At 38.6% G+C, this 20,756-nt stretch overlaps 2 protein-coding genes across 4 annotated transcripts in view; one reads left to right on the top strand and one right to left on the bottom strand.

The window, feature by feature from the left end:
- Window positions 1-440: 440 nt before the first annotated feature.
- LOC133653674 (carcinoembryonic antigen-related cell adhesion molecule 5-like) lies at window positions 441-12,520 on the top strand. 3 transcript variants are annotated; one of them, XM_062053215.1, is made up of 17 exons: window positions 441-757; window positions 831-869; window positions 4,741-4,800; window positions 5,786-5,851; window positions 6,329-6,622; window positions 6,705-6,974; window positions 7,518-7,805; window positions 8,300-8,566; window positions 9,066-9,350; window positions 9,458-9,733; window positions 9,810-9,924; window positions 11,301-11,458; window positions 11,530-11,631; window positions 11,718-11,786; window positions 11,908-11,967; window positions 12,039-12,101; window positions 12,190-12,520. In XM_062053215.1, exons 1-17 carry the CDS (start codon window positions 727-729, stop codon window positions 12,252-12,254), a joined length of 2,508 nt encoding a protein of 835 aa, XP_061909199.1. In that variant the 5' UTR covers window positions 441-726; the 3' UTR covers window positions 12,255-12,520. The 3 variants fall into 3 exon arrangements, with proteins under 3 accessions (XP_061909199.1, XP_061909200.1, XP_061909201.1); XM_062053216.1 differs by having other exon boundaries at window positions 443-757; window positions 12,193-12,520; XM_062053217.1 differs by lacking the exons at window positions 441-757; window positions 831-869 and having other exon boundaries at window positions 4,753-4,800; window positions 6,492-6,622.
- Window positions 11,710-20,756, bottom strand: part of apobec2b (apolipoprotein B mRNA editing enzyme, catalytic polypeptide-like 2b) — a 16,133-nt gene continuing 7,086 nt past the window's right edge. Inside the window, exon 5 of the transcript XR_009826761.1 lies at window positions 11,710-12,032. The gene's annotated coding sequence lies outside the window, so the exon portion shown is untranslated. The remainder of the gene's footprint in view (window positions 12,033-20,756) is intronic.

Below are 20,756 nucleotides of genomic sequence, written 5' to 3'. Positions count from 1 at the left end.
TGAAGTAAGTAGTTATCGTGTACTACTGGCTTTGTTTTGCTCAAACAATTGTATGTAATAAAAAAGAATACGGAACTAATTTAAATATTGTGCTAATATTGCTAAACTATCAATAGCACTCACCATAAATAAAGTGAAATATGTACAGTATGTGTAGTACATGTGATGGGTATTGGTATCAGCCGATGTCCCTCATGGATGATAAGTATCAGGTAGCAGGAAACTCTGATGGGAAAATCCCCAATATCAATGAACAGCAGTCGCCACTCGTGAATAGAAGGCCTCCATTTGTTGAACAAAAATGAATGTTTTTTTCAAAATCAACTTAAATCATGATTCATACATCCAATTGTACAAAGCACAAAGTCATGGCTGCTTCTCAGACCAAAGACATATATCAGGTCTCTCTGCTCTACTGTATACATCTCTCTGCCCAAATATATAACTCTAGTGACTAGAGTCATATATTTCTGAATATTAGACTAGAGTGTAGTCTAATATTCAGATCAATACTAATCAGTCAGTAACACGCATGCCCTCTTAAGTTACCAGTGAGAAAACAAACAGATCTGACTGCGGTCGACGTTCATTTCCTGTTGGTTAACAACCCAAAAAGCAGATGTCACGAATAGAAGAAGGCTGCGGTGCACCCGCCCATGTCATGTTTCCTTTACTGAACCTCATGAGACTGAAGGCATCGCAGCCTCGCGTGCCACTCAGTGGAAAATGAGGCTCCTGAGGGTCTTTGGTGTCATGTGTAAGTCTGCATGGATTTATTCAAACCACCTATTCATGCCGCCATCAACATTCATCACAATTTGTTTCCACAGATGCTGCTGCTATTTGTGTGGCTCAAGATCCTCTGGATGGTGAGAAACTGATTTTTATTTTTGGGAATTACAAAAACATGACCCAAGAACTAAGAATTTAGGTACATAACTTGAATTTAGGGTCTGTGATTCTTGTGTCCGATTAAAAAAAACAAAAAAAACCGGATGAAACGTTGAGGAAGTCAGACATCAAAACTTTGTTGACATGTGTCCGACACTTCCTGCTGTGTTTTTTTTCTTCTTTGTTTGCATTTTATGAATAATTTTTATAGTCGTTCATATCTAAAACCTTTAAACTAGTGCTGTCAAATTGTAATAATTTTTTTAATCAGATTAATCACACTTTAAAATTTGGATTAATCATGATTAATCACAGGGTATTACTTGCGTGCATAGTTTAAATAAACTTAAAAGAAGACCCCCATATTGAAACATTTTAGTCACAGTTGTGTTACAGTTTGAGCAACGTGTGAGCTGCATTTTATCCTCTTAGATCATTCACATCATTTAAAATGACCACCAAAATGTTTCGGTGTTGTTGTTAGTACAGATGTACAGTACTTCATAAAGGTTTCTGCAAGGATTGTGTTATATCTTTTCATGGGGCGACACTAAATATCCCTATCGGCGTGCAGCCTTTGTGCTGGTCTTGGTAAAGTTAAAGTTAAAGTTAAAGTACCAATGATTGTCACACACACACTAAGTGTGGTGAAATTTGTCCTCTGCATTTGACCCATCCCCTTGATCACCCCCTGGGAAGTGAGGGGAGCAGTGGGCAGCAGCGTTGCCGCACCCGGGAATCATTTTTGGTGATTTAACCCCCAATTCCAACCCTTGATGCTGAGTGCCAAGCAGGGAGGTAACAGGTCCCATTTTTATAGTCTTTGGTATGACTCGGCCGGGGTTTGAACTCACAACCTACCGATCTCAGGACACTCTAACCACTAGGCCACTGAGTTGGCAATAGTTCTGGGCTTGATCCTTGTCAAAGCTGTGTCAGGAAGGACTGACAATTTATGTTTTAAACCTCTTAAACTGGTTGTTTTGCATACACAAATACATTTAACACCTGTTTTCTCCATTAATTATTTTAATACAAAACATACGTCAAATTAAATTTAAGTTTGAGTTAAAAAAGTGCAGAAGAGATGTGTGAAGTGGAGGGGTTTGATATGCCGCCCCCTCCTAGTGTGAAGTCATCTACAGAACTGGCATAGACAGCGTGGATAAAGGCATGTCTTACTATTATTTGATCACTTCATTGTGAGTTTTTGTCACCCTGGTCCATGATTACTTTAACACTGATGTGGTTAACATTATGAGCAAAAATGTAACAACATTTCCAAACTTCCATGCTCTTCCATAGACCCCATAGCCTGTGTTTCCTCATTCTCCTTCTGAAAACATCAGAAGAAGAGGACACAAAATGGAATACCAGCGGCTTACCTTATCTTTATCTCGCTTTTGAGTGCCGGCTCTTTTCTTAATTCCATTTTTCTACAGGTTCTGACTCAGTCTTTCTCCCCTTAAGGGTGCTCCTGATTTTCAGGATCACATTTGGCTTGAGTTTTTTTTTGGTTTTTTTTACAATTTTTCCAACTAAAACCCTTTTTCTTCAATGTCAGAATCATTAAAGTGATTGCTGCAAACTACACTCCTCTCGCTTGGTCCGTCCCATTTTGCCGAGTCATTTTGACTGGAGAGGTCCATACTTGCATCATACTCCCATCATTTGGAAATGTATGCAGGCTGACCCCTTCTTTAGTTGTATTGCTACAACCTGCAACCTTGCATCTGGTAGACATGTTAGATCATTCCTTCCAATCCTGCAAGAACATTTCGTGATTCAGGATGAAGATGCTACCAAAACACATACCACGCGAGATGAAAAGGCCACCAGTCTTCTGTAGGTCACGTCAGCAGGCTGACGCAGGCCACGCCCACATTTTAGAGCTAAAAGTGGGTGTTCAAAAATGTGCTGAAACTCGTTATAAAACAAGCCTAAAATCAAGATTGTGTCTATATTGTGGGGGATTTTATCTGTTGACTTGATTTTTAGGTCCAGAACTATGAAATATGTGCCAAAGTTGTCAGTATTAGAGGGGGCCTTTAATGTGTGGTTTCCAGCTCATTTTATTATCTTTTATAACTCTTAAAAATGTATGTTTTTTTTTTGTGTCTACACCAGGGATGTCAAACATGCGGCCAGCAGGCCGGATCAGGCCCGCAAACAGTTTCAATCTGGCCCGCAAGATGAGTTTGCTAAGTGTAAAATTGAGCTACATTTTTAAATTAAAGAAACTGCTGTTCTAAATGTGTCCACTGGATGTCGCAATAGCAATACTGTTAGGCAAGTATGTCAAGCAAGAGGTAGGGAAAGCGGGGCTGCGACTCCTCCACTTCGACTCAACGTAAAACAAACAGGAGTAAAATACACATTTTGTAGGTAAGCCTACTTAAAATGCTGCATAAGACACTGCACCGTGTTATAGTTCTGTGAAGATTATTGTATTCTGTGCACATTTAAAGTAAGTGAACAGTGTGTGATTTACTGCAATACTGTCAGTCTTTAATGTTTCTAATTTTTGTTTGTTGAAATTGAGGTTTTTATTTTCTATCGATACACAGTGATGCCTAGAATGGAGGGAGTAACTCAACCCTCTTGAATAGTTTCTACCTCAGTTTGTATGCTTTGTTGAGTTAGCACAGGAATTACTATGTGGAAATGACAAATGAGGTCGTTGATACATAGACAAGTTTTTATTTATGCTTTATTTTATTTTTTGTTCAACCTATATGGGCTGTGACTTGAAGTTGAATTGCTTTGTAGATACATTGAGATGAAGTCTAAGTTCATTGTGTTCTTCATGGTGTTTTTGAAACTGCACCAATTTTTTTCCTCAGAATTTTCAACTAACTTGAGGTGTTTTGTCAAGAGGATTATTTGTGATATGTACATTTTCAGAATGTGCTTGTTCTATTTTGGGCCAAAATCAAACAAATTAAACAATCTGAAGTTGTCGTACGTGGGAATAGATTTTCCTCCGTGCGGCCCCTGTGCTAAAATGAGTTGGCACCCCTGGTCTACACCATCTTTTCGCACTTGTGTTTGTGTATTCATTTTAGTTTTTCAGAATAACCTTATTTTAGTTTTGCTTCAATTCAAGGATAGCTTGATTTAATCAAACTATCTTTTAGTTCAGGGTTTCTTAAACTTTTTAACCTTGGGGCCCAACTTTCCCACCATAGAATTAGTAATCCTACTACTAAGAATATTCAATAATTACATCCAACCTACTTACAGTTTAACAGGATAAACCTTGTCAAATGATATGATATATGTGTTAATCACAAATATTATTATTTATTTAGCATATTAACCTTAGGCTGAGGTCAAGCTGATTACACAAATAAGTACTAACCAAATATACTGCAAAAGAGGGGACTCAAATAACTGAAATTCACATGCAATTATGCACTGATAAAATAAATACACACAATTATTAGTACATATTAATAATAACATCATAATAATAATACATCATAATATTGCAGGGATGCCGCAAGATGATGATAATGGTGATTTATTTTGAACGTGCCTCTTTGGATGACATTTTTAGGGCTTCGGGTTTGATAAGTGTTATGTAAAAGGATGTTTTTAGCCTTAATTTTAGGTCTTGGTTTTGTTTAGACAAGGTTTAAAGTTAGCAATATGGTTGGGGTACAAGGGTTTTTGTCAAGTTTAGAGTTATGTTCGGTGGGGTCATCGTTTGGTTTGTAAAAATAATGAAAATTAGCAAAAGTACAATGTCTTAGTACTTTCCATCACTGTTTGTATATCGTGTATACTTCTTTTTAATAAGTTATGAGAACTCTTTCCTGAACTATTTTGTCATATTCCTTCCTCTAGTCACCTCCATGGACATATGGCCTACCAGTGGATCATCAAATGCGACCGAGTCGATCTATGGTGAGTTAAAGTATTTATATGTTACACTAACACTAAACCTAAACTGTATTTCTAACACTACCCTAACCTGAACCCTATCCCCAACTTTAACCATAACACTAAACTAACCACACTCCTAACCAGAACCTAATTCCAGCCCTAACCACTAACCAAAACCATAAACCAAATCCTGGCTCTAATCCTTAACTTCAAACTTTGACCCCTAAAATATACAGACATCAAAACGATCCTTTTTTTGTATATGAAAATTCTAATCTTAGTGAGTTGTCATATCCTCCCATTCACCAGTCACTGCTTACCACATACTTAGTTTTAAAAAAAACCTTTTACCTAGATTAGACCTGCACTTTTACATACTGTATATCTGAGTCGCAATGTAAGTATGCTTTGACAAGTACAATATCTTAGTACTTACCATCACTGTGTGTAAAGCTGCAGCGATTAATCGATTAATTCGATTTGGAAAAAAGCTTGGATTTATATTTTGTTGCTTTGATTAATCGTTGAAACTGCTAAAACTGATCAAACCCAGACCGCATGGAGTGCCCGGAACTGTTAGCACGTTGACATAGTTTCAGCACGGCTGCTTCAATAGAGTATACATAAAACCGGTGGTATGTGGGTTTTGTGATCTATGTGGTGGCGAACTATGGGGTTTTTATTTATATATATATATATATATTTTTTTTTAAGAATGCATGTTCGAAGTACAAAGTTGATTATGTTTACTTATTACAAAAAAGAATGAACGTGATGGCAAGCAGAAAAATTGTTATTTCAACAATTATTTTTAAAATACGCATTTAGGCTGTAAAGTGTTTTTTATTTGATTACTTGATTAATCAAACAAAGTAATTGATGGATTACTCGATTACTAAAAAAATTTGACAGCTGAAGTCCCAACTGCATGTACTATATACCGTCAAGACACTTAATATGTTTTAAGTGTACTCTGATCTCAACTATTCTGTCATCTCTCCACCAGTCACCTCCATGTTCAGCGACATTTTCCCAACCAGCCAACTTTCAACTGAAAGCCAGACAATCTATGGTGAGGAAAAAATGTAAAATGTAAAATAACACAAATCCACTTAAAGGTTATTTAAGCACCGCAAATATTTAAAACATTTTTGAAGACACATTTGGCTTTAAACATATACATTGAAATGTGCTCTTCTAATGCTGCAATTTCAATATAATATACCGGTAATGTCTGTATTGGGCAGCGCAGTGGTTCATGTAGTGGTTCAGCACATTTGCCTCACATACAGTACAAGTGGTTCTGGTTTTCAATCTTTAGTCTGAAAACTTGGACTATACTCCAAAAACATGCATGTTAGGCCAATTGAATAGATTGGCTGTACGTGGGACTATCAGTTTGATTAGTTATTAATCTCGATGTGTGCTGTGATTGACTGGCAACCAAAGGCCAAAGTCTTGTTGGATATGCTCGTGCTAACTCGTCAATCTGAGCAGCATAATTGTCAGAAACTGAATGAATAATGTCTCATTTATTTACATCTTCTAGAGCCTCCTGTCCCATCATTGCACTTGCAGTCACCCTGGGTTGAGATCTTCCCCTTCGAGAAAGCCGAGTTTCTGTGTTTAATCAATGACAGCTCTGACTGGAACGTCACCTGGTACAAATCGGACAGTCAAGTACAAGAAACAGACCCAAATTTGTCTTTCAGTATGTCGCAAGGAGTAGTGCTGACCATCACCGCAGCATCGCCAGCACAATCTGGGTTCTATGTGTGTCAAGGTCATCACACAGTAAAGGGCAATACGAACTACAGTAATCCGCTTGAACTGAAAGTCGATGGTAAAGTTTCATCTGTTTTACTTGTTGATCTCAAGTCAACAGATACTCATATGCAGATTGTTTATGTTTTCTAACTGTTCAGCAAACAAGCCCAAAGCAACTCTGACGCACAATCCAAAGTGGGAACACATGTACCCAGGAGAATCTGTCACTTTTCAGTGCATGATTCCCAGATCTCAAGGTTGGGAGTATGAGTGGTTCCGCAATGACACGAAAATCCTAGAATCTAACATTACTTATAGAATAGATTCTTTAACACTATCTGACACTGGGCGGTACCACTGCAAAGCCAAGAGAGGAAAAAGTCATTTTTACACGGAACAAAGTGAAACCGCAACCCTGCAGGTCTATGGTAAGCATCACTTACCACAACCAGGTCACACTGTACTTAACAGCTTATTCATGTGATGCAAACCAGCCTATAATGTGTATATGTATCTATGCATGTATGTATATATATACATTACAGGCCAAAAGTTTGGACACACCTTCTCATTCAATGGGTTTTCTTTATTTTCATTACTATTTACATTGTAGATTGTCACTGAAGGCATCAAAATTATGAACAAACACATGTGGAGTTATGTACTTAACGAACAAGTTGAAATAAGTAAAAACATGTTTTATATTCTAGTTTCTTCAAAATAGCCACCCTTTGCTCTGATTACTGTTTTGAACACTCTTGGCATTCTCTCGATGAGCTTCAAGAGGTAGTCACCTGAAAGGGTTTTCACTTCACAGGTGTCATAGTTCTGATGACTTCAGTGACAATCTACAATGTAAATAGTCATGAAAATAAAGAAAACAAATTTAAATGAGGTTTGTCCAAATGTTTGGCCTGTACTGTATATACATATATATTTTTGTTTTTAATTTATTTATTTATGTATTTCAGAACCACCAACACCAACTCTGAGGCTTGTGACTTCCTGGTCAGATGTGTTTGAAAATGAGACAGTGGAGCTATCTTGTAATATGGACAGCTCTAATTGGACATTCATCTGGCAAAAACATGGAATGGAACTCCAAGGAGACTCTGTGCTGAAGCTGAGAGCAAGAGGATCTCGTCTCAAAATAACCTCAGCTTCTCAAGCTCACCAAGGAGAATATTCTTGCAAAGCACAACTGAAGTCCAGGAAAGTCACCTCCGTATTCAGCAACACTGCAATTGTTCATGTTCATGGTAAATTATGTTTTTATTATGCCTTTGTTTTCCATAATGTTAACACCATGTTTATTCATGTATTACAAAGACCTTCCCTGGAAACATATACAGTACATACACTATTTGGTCCCATACAGTGACATTTCCATATGGAAAAGGTGTTTCCCTGGCAACTTGGGGCATAGCTCTGCTTCTTCACATGGGCAGGGAAATCTGACATCCACATACTAAAAATACTTCAAAACAGAAAAATAAAGATGAGACAAATTTTGCCTTACACAAACTGAATGCATTCAAACTAAATAAAAACTACTGGTTTATAACCTAAAACGAGACTCTTTGGAGCACAAATTATCATAACAAGGACTACATGTTTTCAGATCTTCCAAATTGTTCTTAAATGTTCATAGCTACATTCAGTGTATATGGTTGAAAAATGTATATGACATCCTTCATTAACAAAAGGACTGTTCATAAAATATCAAGTAATATTTTAACCTTTTTCTTTTAAGGAACTCCCCCTAAGCCATCACTTAGCAAGGATCCTATTTTGAACTCTATGTATGTTGGAGAAAACACCACATTCACCTGCAAAGTGGATGTGGCAACCGGCTGGGTATACCAGTGGTACAAAGACGGAACGACACTTATTGTCACAGACGAGACCCTTCAAATCACACACCTTGGTCCTCATGATGCAGGGACATACCAGTGCAAGGCTACCAGAGGCCAAAGAACATCCACGTACATTAGTGAGAAGATGACTCAAGATGTTCTTGGTAGGTAAAATCGGCAAAGAAATCTTACTTTTAAATTGCATTGAGTGAAACATTACATGGTATCTCACACAGGTGAATACACCCCTAGAGTACATCTTCTAAAGGGACAATACAAAAGGGACTATGAGTCAGTATGAAAGTGAGAACACAGCAATTACTGCCCAAGTACTGTATAGTTTGCTGAAAAGTGGGGTGTATTAAAAAACATTGACAGATAGTTTTTTAGGAAGTCATAGAGTGAAACAACATTTAATATGCACCTTGCTTCCTTTTAAAGCTGTTTGTATTCTGTTGAAACAGGATGTGGTACTGAGCAGGAAGGGAAGGAAATGAATTTATTTAGCTATGAATATTGAAGCAATGAGGGTAGAGTTTCCTCCCACTACTATTTCATGCAAAGGTTCTCTCATATTTGTAAGACAGTTTACTGCTATTGACAGTAGTTTATTACCAAAAAAAATTGGTTTCAAAAACCTAACTGGTGTGTTTTTTTTAAAAGAAATTCCCGTTCCGTCAATGGTGGTAAGCACCCAATGGGCAGATGTTTTCCCCACGGAGCGTGTGACATTGAGCTGTGCAATTGAGACAAGCTCTGACTGGACGTATAAATGGCAAAAAGACGGTCAGGTGATCCAGAGCAACATGTCTTTTACGTTGGATGGAACTACTCTGTCCATTGACTCTGCTTCAGACTTTCATGGAGGAATTTACAGCTGCTCAGGAACACTGAACAGCAGGCCTGTCAGCAGCAACCTTTCTTCTGGAGTACCAATCAGTGTCTACGGTGAGTTTTGGAACACTCCCCTTAGAACTCATACACATTTCAGTAAGTTTGTGCTGATATACTTTAATGCTACGATCAACAAATCTAATCATTGGTTCTACTTTTAGGCAAGAAACCCAAAGTCATCCTGGTGCAGGACCCTGCTGATACATTACTACACACTGGAGATTCTGTCTCCTATAGCTGTCACATCAATGTCTCCTCTGGATGGGAGTATCGGTGGTACAAAGATGCTGCTCCACTTACTGTTTCTGGAAATAACTACACCATAATTCCACTGGCCTTGGGAAACACTGGATCATATAAATGCCAAGCAATCAGAGGGCGAAGCACTGCTATCTTTGAGACTGAACAAAGTCTGACTTTAAGTCTTCAAGTTGAAGGTGTGTTGTTCAAAGAGCTCCCTTAGAATATTCACCTGTGACTTTGGTTGACAAAGTTTTAATATTGCTTTCACAGAACGTCCATTGGCAAATATAATTGTCTTGACCGGCTGGTCCGAGGTCTTTTCCACTGATAGTCTCGTGCTCCAGTGTGAGGTCATAGGAAGCAGGGACACCTGGAACTACACATGGTAACATGAACCCATTTTAATAGGCACCAACTATAGAAAATTTGCCTGTGTTGGGAAATTAGGGAGATATGTACATTCTGATGAGATACAATGTAAGATTTGATTCTGCATTCATGAAGATAATGATCAGATTTGATTGACTTTGCTAGGATAACCTCCCCACATTGACGCTTGGTTTTCTTTTCCTTTCTTCCATCATCAATGTATATCTATGTTTCATTTCTATAGTATTGTTCTTAAAAAATATTTACCGGAGTAAAAAATTATGGATATCAGCAAAAAAACAAGTATCGGCATGCACAAATGTCTGATACAAGCTTCAATATAAGCAGTCGTGCAGCGTGTTTACTTGTGTAAAACTGGACATTCAGTAAACATCTAAATGTCCTCCAATAAGCACACAGGGTTGGTCTTTTCTTGTATTTTAGTGAAATCTTATATAAAAGGTAAACATGGTACGCTATAGGGCTACCAGGTGCTAGCAGCTACACAACAGCTAAGAGCACAATAGCACAGAAGCTAGACATGAGTAATGAGTGTTCTTAATTGAACAATATTGCAGTCTAAAACAGGACATATGTCAATATAAACAAGTATCAATTATAGTTGCATATCACTTACACATTGTTTCTTGCATTGAACAAAGAGAGCACAGTCTACCAAGTCAGATTAGTGTTAAACATACTTGACCAATAAATCTGATTCTTGATACTAGTGTCCAAGGTGGAAGCATGTCTGGATCTTACTGTACTGTGGCATGCACTTCATTTAATTATTAATTATTGTAACCCCCAGGCCAAAAAACTATTTATCGCTCCACTTCAAAATCTTACATCTGTCATGTAGGGTTAGTGTTTTTCATACCTACCGTTGTTATCGCAGTAATTTTACTTGATCAAGCCTTTTCTAAAATTCCACACTACAAAATAATAAAAGTATATACCATGATTCATACTTGTATCGTGTCACAATAATAACAGTATAGGCCAATACTCAGGCTACAATATCGGTATCAAATCGGATGTAAAATATTAAAGCAGCTGAAATCTGAAGTGTGTACTCACTTTTGTTGCGAGCTATAGAATTTAGCATCATAGTTTGGAGGCAAAACGTGTTTGTAGTTTGTATGTGAGGTCGTTAGCAGGATTACACATAATTTACACCCCTCATTTCCAGGAAACTCAGTGGCTTTAGGAAGAACCTATTCCAATTTGGAGCATGTCGGAATAAACCCCTTCATGAAACCTTCAAGACCGTAAAGACAGAGCTTGTAAAAAACAAGTCATACACTATGTCTGATTAGATTGTGCATGTGTACTTGATGTTGTGCTCAATAGAAGATTTTTGTGGACTATTAAAAATATACCAACAAACAGGTTTGTCAAGGGACAACAGATCACAAACTCATCTTCTGAAAAACACACAGTCACACCCCAAAATGACCCAGAGCAGAGTCAATACGCTTGTCAGGGGATTCGCATCGGGAGACCCTATTACTCCACAAAAAGTGATGCCCTGACGACTAAGAACCTTTGTAAGTTTTCAATAACAACCTTTTTTACACTTTCAAGTATTCTGTGACTATTCTCATTTTTTACCTTGTAGTGTTGAAGAGGCGGGTGCTTCTCTCTATATCTGGCTGCATCTTCTTTGGCATCGTCGCTGTTTTTTTGGGCTGCTTTGTTCTCAAAGTCACCAGGAAACCAGGTGTGATGGACTTTATAAAGAATGTTAATATTATATACGGTATCTTACACACACGGTGACCAGATGTGTTTTACCTGATCGTGCAGAGGACAATGAAGGGAGACCGGATGAGCCCGAGCTCTTCCTCACCATGGCTCAGCTAAAGGAACGTGTTGGTATGGCGACACAGAACAACGGCTTTTTCCTTGAATACTAATGATTCACTTTGGGGCTATTTATGGACCAACCTTTAGGCGTTGGCACTCATGTGTTTAAGTTCTTCTATCTTGTGTGCAGATGCTCCTTGTCTATTGGTTGATTACATCACAGATGCACAATTGAACAATCCAGCAAAAGGTAGAGTAAATTGAATTATTCTGTGCCTTTGTCCTCACTTGATATTGTTTTTGTTTTTATTTGACCTGCAGAGAGTGAGGACATTATCTGCAGTGAAACAACACAGTTACCTGTAATCTCACAGCAAGACCAAGGTAATGCAATCATGGACAAGCGGAACGTCTCTTAAGAGTATAAGAAGTAATGTGAGCTGTATTATTAATCCACCTTGTGTTTTTCTAGCAGTAACGACAGAGAGCACTGATAAAGCAGCGGAGGGTGGTGCTCTTGTTTCTTTTCAACACTGAGCCACCAAACTTGAATGCATTTGAACACATGTATCAGGAAATGTGTGCGGAACTACACAAACAAATGGCAAATTGCTCGGTCTCCATTCAAAGGTCACAATATTTCACTGTTGGCGGTGGAAAGGAAAATTCAACCCAAACAGTTTGTTGACTCTGCAAAGAACATGAATTTCTTAAAATTGTACAATTGCATATTCTTTTTTTTTAATTGAAACATGACATTACTGCATAGATTAATTTGCTTGTTACAATTAAAGCATTCCATAACACAGTGTTTGTTTGTTTGTTTGTACATAAACCAGAAGCTTTTAAAGGGGACTTATGATGATTTTCCTCTTTTTGGACATAAAATGTTACAATGTTGGATGCTGGCGTTAAACAAAACAAAAGCCTCTTAACATATAAGGTAATACATTTGAGCATGAGCTTGCACGAAGTTTTGGGTGCCTCTGACAGCTGTGTTTGAGTGTTATTTGGACATTAAGTAGAAATTATCGGCTTCGAACTGTGAGAATATTATCACCTTACGAGTCAGCCCTCCTGATCTCATGTCCTGATCTCATGTCCTCATACCGGCTCTGATGTCTAAAAAACAACAACTTTCATGTTAGCTTGTTTACAAAATTTTATACATGACTTTCGTCAGATGGACCAGTACACAATTAGATTAGCCAATAAACTACGATGGGGGAAAAACAAAGACTTTACAACTTGGTTTAGTAAAAATAATAATAATAATAATGATAATAATAAAAGACAAGGTAAGATAAAATATATTATTTTCATGTAATCTTGCCATGCAACAATGCAGTGAGATAAATGCTACTAAAAGCAGCTTTTTTATGAATCTTGTATCGATCCAAGATTGTGCAGGTGTGCTTAAAGGCCTACTGAAACCCACTACTACCAACCACGCAGTCTGATAGTTTATATATCAATGATGAAATCTTAACATTGCAACACATGCCAATACGGCCGGGTTAACTTATAAAGTGCAATTTTAAAATTCCCGCCACACTTCCGGTTGAAAAACTCCTTTGGATATGATTTATGCGCGTGACGTCACAAAAGCAACGGAAGTGGTTGGTACCCCATCGGACCCGATAGAAAAGCCTCTTGTTTTATTTGACAAAATTCCACAGTATTCTGGACATCTGTGTTGGTGAATCTTTTGAGACCGCAAAGAAGAACGTTGTAGGTGGGATCGATCGGTGTCTTAGCGGCTAAGTACAATACTGTAATATCTGTGATATTTGCATTAGTGTACTGTGTCTTTAAGGGTTTGGGAAACGCGCATGCGCGAGTGAGTTGGCGGAGAACTTGAGTGTGTGTGAGCGTGACTTTTGGCTAACAGCAGCTCGTGTATGTGTGTGCGCTACTTTTTGAACTACAACCAGTTACCGCTTGTTAATAAAGCGATTGAGCAATTTGTTTAATGGACAAAGGAGACTGCAAATAAGAAAGTTGGAGCCGGTGGAGCGGCGGACTACAGCAACACCAACACCAGGAGGTTGTGTTGTGTTTTGAGCAGGATAACAGACGCACTACGGTGAGTCTAGCTTTGGCTTCCAAACATTTGATCGATTGCCCGTACGTGCGTGTCGATATGTGCATGTGACGTACGTAACTTTGGGGAAATATATGTTTCTTGCCGACTCTGATGGCGGCCGGGGTGTCGTCAAAAGCGTACAACGCCCGCCGCCGCATCTAAGTTAGCTACGCAGCTAGGTTAGCTTCTGTTTTTTTAGCTTCGCCAAGCGGAATATTATTAATCGTGTATTTACATGTTCATGGTTTAATAGTATTATTGATCTTCTGTCTATCCATCCAGTCAGGGTTTTTTTTTAATTTAGTTTCTATCTGCATTTGAGACTGGCGCTATCGCGTTGGCTACGTTGCTAGGTTAGCTTCTGTTTTTTTAGCTTCGCCAAGCCGAATATTATTAATCGTGTATTTACATGTTCATGGTTTAATAGTATTATTGATCTTCTGTCTATCCATCCAGTCAGGTTTTTTTTAAAATTTAGTTTCTATCTGCATTTGAGACTGCTGCTATAACATTGGCTACGTAGCTAGGTTAGCTTCTATTTTTTTAGCTTCGCAAAGCTGAATTATTAATCGTGTATTTACATGTTCAGTCACTGTGAATGTCCATTTCGCGTTCTCGACTCTCATTTTCAAGAGGATATAGTATCTGAGATGGTTTAAAATACAAATCTGTGATACACAATAGAAAAAGGAGAGAGTGGAATCCAATGAGCCAGCTTGTACCTAAGTTACGGTCAGAGCGAAAAAAGATATGTCCATCACTGCCTCTCAAGTCCTTCACTGTAACGTTCCTCATCTACGAATCTTTCATCCTCGCTCAAATTAATGGGGTAATCGTCACTTTCTCGGTCCGAATCTCTCTCGCTCCATTGTAAACAATGGGGAATTGTGAGCAGCACTACCGCTTGTGACGTCACGCTACTTCCGGTACAAGCAAGGCTTTTTTTTATCAGCGAGCAAAAGTTGCGAACTTTATCGTCGATTTTCTCTACTAAATCCTTTCAGCAAAAATATGGCAATATCGCGAAATGATCAAGTATGACACATAGAATGGATCTGCTATTCCCGTTTAAATAAAAAAAATTCATTTCAGTAGGCCTTTAATGTTATGACCTATATATTGTTTATGAAGTTTATTTTTGACCATGTGTGGGGGGAAAAAAACGGTTATCTGGGATCCTAGTGAGGTAAAAAAAATAAATTAGGAATTGAAAAATATCAGCTGGCAGCCCAGGGCAGATTTGACCATTGTTAAGATGATTTGGAAGGCATTTCCTACATAGAAATTCTTTAAAAATGAAATTTAAAGAAAATACCCCTAGGGCTAGTGTTTTCATGTGTGAAAAGAAGTTCCAAACAAATTTATGAATAATGACATAATTATGATAACAAATGTTGAAATTGTAAAAACTCAAATATTTTGTTGAACAAGTACCGTATTTTTCGGAGTATAAGTCGCTCCGGAGTATAAGTCGCACCGGCCGAAAATTCATAATAAAAAAGGCAAAAAACATATATAAGTCGCACTGGAGTATAAGTTGCATTTTTGGGGGAAATTTATTTGATAAAACCCAACACCCAAGAATAGACATTTGAAAGGCAATTTAAAATAAATAAAGAATAGTGAACAACAGGCTGAATAAGTGTACGTTATATGACGCATAAATAACCAACTGAGAACGTGCCTGGTACGTTAACGTAACATATTATGGTAAGAGTCATTCAAATAACTATAACATATAGAACATGCCATACGTTTACCAAACAATCTGTCACTCCTAATCGCTAAATCTGATGAAATCTTATACGTCTAGTCTCTTACGTGAATGAGCTAAATAATATTAATTGATATGTTATGGTAATGTGTTAATAATTTCACACATAAGTCGCTCCTGAGTATAAGTCGCGACTTATAGTCCGAAAAATACGGTAAGTCACTTAGTCATGAATGTAAAACTGCATTCATGTTGTCTGCTACAAGTTGGTGTTTGTTCCATTATACAAACCCCGTTTCCATATGAGTTGGGAAATTGTGTTAGATGTAAATGTAAACGGAATACAATTATTTGCAAATCCTTGTCAACCCATATTCAGTTGAATGCACTACAAAGACAAGATATTTGATGTTCAAACTCATAAACTTTATTTTTTTTTTGCAAATAATAATTAACTTAGAATTTCATGGTTGCAACACGTGCCAAAGTAGTTGGGAAAGGGCATGTTCACCACTGTGTTACATGGCCTTTCCTTTTAACAACACTCAATAAACGTTTGGGAACTGAGGAGACACATTTTTTAAGCTTCTCAGGTGGAACTTTTTCCCATTCTTGCTTGATGTACAGCTTAAGTTGTTCAACAGTCCGGGGGTCTCTGTTGTGGTATTTTAGGCTTCATAATGCGCCACACATTTTCAATGGGAGACAGGTCTGGACTACAGGCAGGCCAGTCTAGTACCCGCACTCTTTTAATATGAAGCCACGTTGATGTAACACGTGGCTTGGCATTGTCTTGCTGAAATAAGCAGGGGCGTCCATGGTAACGTTGCTTGGATGGCAACATATGTTGCTTCAAAACCTGTATGTACCTTTCAGCATTAATGGTGCCTTCACAGATGTGTAAGTTACCCATGTCTTGGGCACTAATACACCCCCATACCATCACAGATGCTGGCTTTTCAACTTTGCGCCTATAACAATCCGGATGGTTCTTTTCCTCTTTGGTCCAGAGGACACGACGTCCACAGTTTCCAAAAACAATTTGAAATGTGGACTCGTCAGACCACAGAACACTTTTCCACTTTGTATCAGTCCATCTTAGATGAGCTCAGGCCCAGCGAAGCCGACGGCGTTTCTGGGTGTTGTTGATAAACGGTTTTCGCCTTGCATAGGAGAGTTTTAACTTGCACTTACAGATGTAGCGACCAACTGTAGTTACTGACAGTGGGTTTCTGAAGTGTTCCTGAGCCCATGTGGTGATATCCTTTACACACTGATGTCGCTTGTTGATGCAGTACAGCCTGAGGGGTCGAAGGTCATGGGCTTAGCTGCTTACGTGCAGTGATTTCTCCAGATTCTCTGAACCCTTTGATGATATTACGGACCGTAGATGGTGAAATCCCTAAATACCTTGCAATAGCTGGTTGAGAAAGGTTTTTCTTAAACTGTTCAACTATTTGCGCACGCATTTGTTGACAAAGTGGTGACCCTCGCCCCATCCTTGTTTGTGAATGACTGAGCATTTCATGGAATCTACTTTTATACCCAATCATGGCACCCACCTGTTCCCAACTTGCCTGTTCACCTGTGGGATGTTCCAAATAAGTGTTTGATGAGCATTCCTCAACATTATCCGTATTTATTGCCACCTTTCCCAACTTCTTTGTCACGTGTTGCTGGCATCAAATTCTAAAGTTAATGATTATTTGCAACAAAAAAAAAAAGTTTATCAGTGTGAACATCAAATATGTTGTCTTTGTAGCATATTCAACTGCATATGGGTTGAAAATGATTTGCAAATCATTGTATTCCAAAGACATGCACCTGGGGATAGGTTGATTGGCAACACTAAATTGGTCCCAGTGTGTGAATGTTGTCTATCTGTGTTGGCCCTGCGATGAGGTGGCGACTTGTCCAGGGTGTACCCCGCCTTCCGCCCGATTGTAGCTGAGATAGGCTCCAGCGCCCCCCGCGACCCCGAAGGGAATAAGCGGTAGAAAATGGATGGATGGATGGATGTATTCCGTTTATATTTACAGTACATCTAACACAATTTCCCAACTCATGGAAACGGGGCTTGTAACATGGAGATTTGTATAACCTGTAATCTTAACAAATTCATGATTATACATCATTGTGCTTTCTAGGCAACTTTGGTCATGCAGCACTAGATCTTATTCAAGTTAGTATTTTAAATCATGATTGAAATCATGAGACATTGTTGACATATTGTCAACAGCAAGATGCCATATTATTACTTCCTTGGAATAGTAACTTATGAAAATGACTCACCAGGCAGTTTGTAGATGTATTTTCTTTATCTTTTCTTCGCTGCATGTTAGCTTCCCTTGCAATGCCGTTTCAATGACAACCAGCCTTTGCCACCATAGTTGATCATTTTCCTGTCGCAAAGACTGCAAACTGTTTTCCCGAAATCTTTGTGCTTTAAAATGAATTCCAAAAGCAGGCACCAGTCCATTTCTTTTTCTAACCACGACCAGATCCAATAATTCTTTATTAACACATTCAACCGAGACACCGTTCCGCGACATGTTGAATAAGTCGTGAGCTCGCCAGAGCCAGCAATTACGAAACACGAATGTGTTAATTCAAAACAAAATCACTACATTACATTTACCAATCCTACACTATAATATTAACATGTTTTACCTAAATGTGCAAAGATTTTAAGGACACGTTTGCTAGCAAAAACGCAGCAAAGCCGCTGACCATAGTCACGTGTACCTGGACAAAATGTATTTAATCTGATCATCATTTGGATTCATGCATCACACCTTAAAGGTGCCATATGTAATAATTTCATGTCAAGTCATCATTAAATGGCCCTGATATGTCAAAAGGCATTAATAAATCATGCCATTTTTGAATACCTACATAGCCGGCCGGGATATGCTCATTTCAAAATTAGATTTACAGCACCGAACATTTTTTATTGTTCTCATTTCGATGCCCCACCCTCTACTGTTTGACATATTAGAAAGTCAGTGAGTGTGTCACATCCAGGTTGCCAGTTACGCACCGCCCTCTTCGTCGAGCTACTGCCACTGGTAAAGTTACTAAACATGTTAGACCTTAGTAAATCTAAAAGGCAACTTATTCATGACAAAGCCAGGAACAAAACGAGGATTTGTATCGAGGACGCCTTTGAAAGATGGAGACGATTGAAGGCGTAGAAGATTGTTTCATCTGACGCCAAATTTGCTAATTTCCTCCTTGATAGGTAAGTCAGGCATTTACGTTGTCTTATTACATGTAATAAATGGAAATGGACATTTCTTATGTAAACTATATTGTCCAATACAGTCTAAGATCTTGTCTAACAAAGCTAGTATGTTCATGCAAGGAATGCTTATAGTGTGATGCTCAGCTCCTAGTGTAAAGCTTACTATGCTAGCCCGGTCAATGAAACATCGACATACAGGCTAACGGGGGAAATATATGGCCGTTAGCCTGTATGTCGATGTGTCATCCAACTAACAGCGCAGAACATATTTTCTACAAATAAAACCTATGTGTCAGTGCCTATTTCGTTCTCAATGTGCAGATATGCTGAGGACATGGGTTCCAACATTAGCACAGTTTCTGGTACTGTATGTGCATCGGGCACATAGGGGGTGGAATTTGCTTGGCACAATATAATGCATTACATGTAATGATTTTCTACTTTGTGTATTGACATGGTAGTTGGTTATATGATTTATGCGTAACGTGTTTATGCGTCACGTGGGTTGGCTCATAGAATCGCACTCTGCACTGAAAGATGGTGATGTGCGTACATGGAAGAGAATGCAGTGCATCAGGTTGGATGCAACATGGAGTTATGCTGAACGAAATGTGGCGGTAATTTTACTGTTGGCCTTGGCTTGCCATCAAAGTAGGCCTATGCGATATATGTTATATATAATTATTTCGATGGTGGTCCGTGCGGTCAAACTCTACATTTTAGCAACATTTTAATGCAAACAATCTGTCCTGACTCTCGACGAAAATATTGCTGCGTAACTTTACAAATACATTTGGCTAATCGACATCAGTAAAATGTGGCATAAATTACTTAGTCAACCATATTGTAAGAAGCATAAACGAGAGAAACCTACAGCGTAGGACTCATTGATTACCATTTGAAGTTCCTAGAAGTAGGATTCGGATTCGGCTGCGTATCTGGCAACCTCAGTCATGGAGAGGGGGAGGGGACTAGAGAATTTTGACCGTGATTGCAGTACCATTTCTGGCCACATTTCTATATCTGGCACCTTTAAATTTGAATACTTTACTCTGACATGCGCAGCACATAAACTTTTGGGCAAGGTTGCTCACTACAGGTGCTGAAGAAGAAGCAGTGACTTTCACTGTAAAAGAAAAACATGGCTTTGTGCATTCCGGCTTGTCTGACGTCACAGTATTTATCATTTTTTTCCCTCCTATTCACTACTTTTGTTTTACCTCTCTTTTTGAAATTGAGCTGTTGTTCCTTTTATGTTGTGATTTTGTACTGGTTGCCGCTCGTCTTTATGTAACGACATTCTGTGTATGTTTCTGAGGCTAGCAGTTAGCACTTGGAGTAGCTGTAAGATTGTGAATAAAACAGCTCATTTAGACAACTGGATCCCTTCTTTTATTGTTACATCGACACATGACACTCCAGACCATACTTTTGTTTTTACTAGCCTTGTTTTAAAGCAACTCAACAGCATATAACGCTACGTCTGTACTTGTTGAATGGAGGGAGACAGCAAAACAATCGCTTCATTCCGAGACTGTACTCCCCGATCGACCACCAAAGTATAGCAGACGTCAAATTAGGGCTGGGCGATATATCGAATATACTCGACATATCGCGGGTTTGTCTCTGTGCGATATAGAAAATGACTATATCGTGATATTCGAGTATACGTCCTCACGCAGTTGCTTTTAGCTGCAGGCATTACACTTCAGGCTTTTCTCACTCTTTAATCTGCTTCTCACAGAGACGTAAAACAAGCGCACCTTCTTACATACGTCACATACTGTCGCAATCGTCATACGCCCTCGCAGAGCAGACAGGTAGCGACATGGTAAAGTTAGCTGTGATGCTAGCGGTGTGGTAACAAATGAAGGAAGAATTAATTCCCAAGAAAAACAGCAACAACAGCCAAACCATCGTCTGGCAGTGGTTTGGCTTCAAGCGGGAAGATGTTTTACAAGTATGCGGCAAAAGCGTTGCTACAAAAAGTAGCAG

The sequence above is a fragment of the Entelurus aequoreus genome, linkage group LG07 (genome assembly GCF_033978785.1).
Source record: "Entelurus aequoreus isolate RoL-2023_Sb linkage group LG07, RoL_Eaeq_v1.1, whole genome shotgun sequence".
In the NCBI taxonomy this organism is placed as follows: domain Eukaryota; kingdom Metazoa; phylum Chordata; class Actinopteri; order Syngnathiformes; family Syngnathidae; genus Entelurus; species Entelurus aequoreus.
Note: the sequence above shows the minus strand (reverse complement) of the source record. Positions and strands in the feature narration are given on the sequence as shown.